The sequence below is a fragment of the Pundamilia nyererei genome, unplaced genomic scaffold (assembly GCF_000239375.1).
Source record: "Pundamilia nyererei isolate P.nyererei 1_Seehausen unplaced genomic scaffold, PunNye1.0 scaffold00713, whole genome shotgun sequence".
NCBI classification, from domain to species: Eukaryota; Metazoa; Chordata; class Actinopteri; order Cichliformes; family Cichlidae; genus Pundamilia; species Pundamilia nyererei.
The window spans coordinates 74,953-79,031 of NW_005188114.1; the positions used below are offsets into that span (position 1 = coordinate 74,953).

A 4,079-nucleotide genomic window follows, 5' to 3' on the forward strand; every position below is an offset into this window, starting at 1 on the left:
CTCGTGAAAAAATAAAGGAAAAGTAAAATTAAACACAGAAGAAAGCCGTTGCTTGGGGGAGCTCGCGACGAGGCTGCCATACTCGGCGCCATCTTAATACGCCAAATACATCTGGTACATTTGTGTTATTTTTCATAATTATGTTGTATGAGAAAGCAACATACTGTTGTATGTTGCTTTCTCATTGCTTTCTAGCAATTTGTTTATTTTTCTCAGTGTTGTTGTGAACTCACTGACTGCTTTTCAACTTTTTTTTTCTTGAAAATGTGTCCCGCCTTTAGTTGTTATTTAAAAAATATAAGAAAGTGTGATTTCAGCTAGGCAAAAAGGCAGAATAAATAGACCTTGTTTGAATTCATTTTTATATAATCTATATAGCTTGTAGAGTGTACACTTTGTCATATTTATTGACTTTAAAACTTAAACTATTAATCAAGTAATTTTAATGCTGTTGTGAAATTTTGTGGTTTGAATTAACAGGATCTGGTAAGAACAAACTGATTATCGAGTCTCGCAGCCTGGTGACCCTCAACAACTTGCTAGCCAAAGTGTCCTATACCAGCACTGACTACCACATAAACACTGGAGACCTTGGTATGTGTTTAAACAATGTTAAATGAGCTAGAAATTTGAAATTCTATATGAAAATAAAGTTTTGCATGAAATTTGATTGTTTCTGAATTCCGTATGTCATGTCCAAGCAAAATAAGTGAAAGCAAAAGTGAAATTAGACAAAGTGTTTTCCAGTTATGCAGTTTGTGTGCTGTTCTAAGGTTTATTGGAAAATCAGTGACTATGTTTTGTTATGTTTTTGTTTTTTCTCTTTATACAAGAGTGTCCTTTGCACTGTATTTAATCTGAGCTTTTTGTTTTCTGATTTTAGCCACTTTCCAGTTTGAAATGCATGAAGCTGTGTTTCCAATTGCCATCAAACAGCCTCGTGTACCAGTCCTGTATGAGATGGGAACAGGTAGTTTGTTCTTCCTAGGAATTAAAAATCTCTGTGATGGTACCATGTATTGATTCCTGAAATTATGGCCAACTTAGACTGCCTTCCTCCAATGAATGAAATGTTTCTAACTTAATTCTGTTTTCAAGGTTCTTCACTAGAGGTGTACAGTTCTTTCAAAAAGTAGTTGCACCCTTCCTGATTTCTTATTGAATATTGTTTTGCATATTTCTCACACTTAAATGTTGCAGATCATCAGATAAATGTTAACATTATTTACAAATAATCTGGGTAAATACAAAAGGCAATTTTTAAATGTTGAATTCTTTCATTATTGAAAAAAGTGATCCAATCCCTTTTGGTGTTACTGGTGCTACTTAGTTGAGGAGCGTAGCTGAAGAGTTTAAAATATTACTCTTTTTGGGTCACAAAATAAAATTAACAAATTTTCAGGTGAGAATGTAGCTGTGTCAAGTTCAAATATCTGCTCGATTTATCAAGACATCGCATATTTGCAAAAAGTGCTCCGATGTTTTCGGAGACGTCTGTTACCGACCAGCTCGATAGCTGCCTGGGTGGTCAAGGCTAACTTGAGCCGGCGAGTACAGTGAACTCCAGACACATCATTTTCAGACCCTCGCGCAGTCTTTCACTACTCAGGTTAAACATGATATATAAGTCACTTGTTGATTAAAAATGTTATTGTTTGGTGTTTTTCAGTGTTTTATTTGTTACTCAGTAAATCAGTTTAGCTGAGATTAACGTTTTTTCACACAGCTCAATAAACGTCAAACAGAAAACTGATTAAACAGAAGTGTGAGATGGTTGAGAATTTACTCCAATATTCTGTTATATTTTAGATAGCAAGGAGCAGATGGCTGAGTTTATTAAACTCCACCGACACAGTGACACAAATCTGAAGACTAGACCGTCCCATTTCACAGAATCGCACTTCTGGCCTTCTCGGACCTGGCCCACATAGACTGCAAAGGCGGGGTCCTCCAAAGGATGCAGCCACTGCATTGGGACATAGCCCAGGTCTACCCCCCTTTAAGAAGTGAAATCAGCATTTAAAAACCCAATTTTATATCTGAAACATTTCATTGTAGTGAATGGGGACAAATACTTTTCCATGGCACAATAGGTGAGAGAAGGATGCACATAGAGAAAAGTGTCCTACGATAACTCATTCTATGCTGTAGCAGATCACCCTACTTTTTATTGAAATAAGTCTTTGTTTGCTTCTGTCTCTCAGATATCAGCTCTCAAGTCACCATCACAACAAAAACTTTCCAGCGCTATAGACACTTAAGAGTGTTGCTTGACAGCATCCGGCAATTTTATAGCGACGTAAAAATTATTATTGCCGATGACAGCTTTGAAACGGAGCATATTACTGGAGAAAACATTCAACATTACATTATGCCTCCAGCACAGGTATATACCTACATTCTTATGGACTAAACTGACTATACAAAATTTAGAACATATGTCACTTTACTTTAATTCTTGAAATTTTCTATAAAATCTGATAGGAAAATAATTCAGATTTCAGATGCATTTAAAATGTTATTAGCTAAACTTCTGTTACTTAGTTGTATCAAGCATGTTAAATTGCTGCTAATCTAACTAACTATATAAAGAATAAATGGACTGCAGTCACATGTGGTCACCACCACAATTTAAGGATAAATCTGAAATCAGAATTAAAACTCTTATTTTTTGCATTAAGATGTGAAAGATGTTTCCTTTCTCAGGGCTGGTTTGCAGGCAGAAATCTGGCTGTTTCCCAGGTAACCACCAAGTACTTCCTGTGGGTGGATGATGACTTTATGTTTACAAAGAAGACGAAGATAGAGAACCTTGTAGAGGTGATGGAAGCGATGCCAGAACTTGACGTGGTGAGAATGAAATGGCTCCTGTTTGGGTTAATTTACTTCTATTTGCTTTATGGGATAGAGGTTGCAACCAAACATCAAATATACATAGCTATTTCTGTAATTGGGTAAAAAAAAAACTTTTTACCCTTTTAATACACTGATTGGCGTTCTTATAGACTTTACTCTTTCCTTGACGATGATTTATCTGATCTAGTTACAACATTACCAAATTAATTTTGTTTTTTCCAAAAAATTTGATGCATTTTTTTCATTTAATTAAATCAGTTTTAATAATAGTTAACAGCTGTCATGTTACGGCTGTGTGCAGGCAGGGATTGGACCTAAATGTAAACTCACTGACACATAGAATAAACTCAAAGCCAACTAAACTGGGAAACTAATAGAACTAATGCACACAAGGAGACACTGGGGAGCACATAGTATGAGGGACAATGTGACATGTAACTGAGAGAGACTCGGACATAAACCATAAACCATTACCCAGAAGGTAATGAGGAAAGTGGAAGCACACGGGGAACACAGCTGAGGATAATTACATGTGACAGGACAGGAAAGACATGAAAACTGACAATGCTGACACCAGACACAAACCTGATTCGGGCGATCGTGAGTTGGGAGTTCGCCTTGTAATCGGAAGGTTGCCGGTTCGAGCCCCGGCTGGGACAGTCTCGGTTGTTGTGTCCTTGGGCAAGACACTTCACCTACCGCCTACTGGTGTTGGCCAGAAGGGCCAATGGCACCTGTGGCTACAACTGTAGCTTGCCTCCACCAGTGTGTGAATGGGTGGATGACTGGGTGTGTAAAGCGCTTTGGGGGAGGCAAAGTGGGGGACTAGTAAAGGCGCTATACAAATACAGGCTGTCATATACTGGGTTGCCTGTGTCGAACGGGTGGGCGTTGCGGCTTTACGCCATGCTTTGCAGAAGGGCTGTCTATGTCCAGCTCTTCTCTTCTTCTTCTGCCACACCCGTTGTTGTGCTGTTATAACCCATGCTGGATACACGTTCAGGTTAAAGCAAGTTTCACAGAATGTTGGGTTGAGCTGAGACAACCACAGGCTTCAGTGTGAGTGCCGCAGTGCTGTAGAATTCTGAAACCAGCCACTTCCTCAACCTTCTCATGCTATGAGGCTCCCTGAGCTGTCAGCATGGCTATATGTGCATATGTCTGTGTTTTCATGACTAGTAAAAGCGCTATACAAATACAGGCCATTTACCATTCTAAAAAAT

At 38.4% G+C, this 4,079-nt stretch overlaps 1 protein-coding gene across 1 annotated transcript in view; it reads left to right on the forward strand.

The window, feature by feature from the left end:
* Positions 1–4,079, forward strand: part of LOC102207302 (beta-1,4 N-acetylgalactosaminyltransferase 2-like) — a gene marked incomplete at its 5' end in the record, with an annotated part of 31,728 nt that overhangs the window by 22,311 nt on the left and 5,338 nt on the right. Inside the window, 4 exons of the mRNA XM_005754873.1 lie at positions 481–594; positions 884–970; positions 2,205–2,386; positions 2,707–2,850. Of these exons, the coding sequence (XP_005754930.1) occupies positions 481–594; positions 884–970; positions 2,205–2,386; positions 2,707–2,850 (527 nt within the window). The remainder of the gene's footprint in view (positions 1–480; positions 595–883; positions 971–2,204; positions 2,387–2,706; positions 2,851–4,079) is intronic.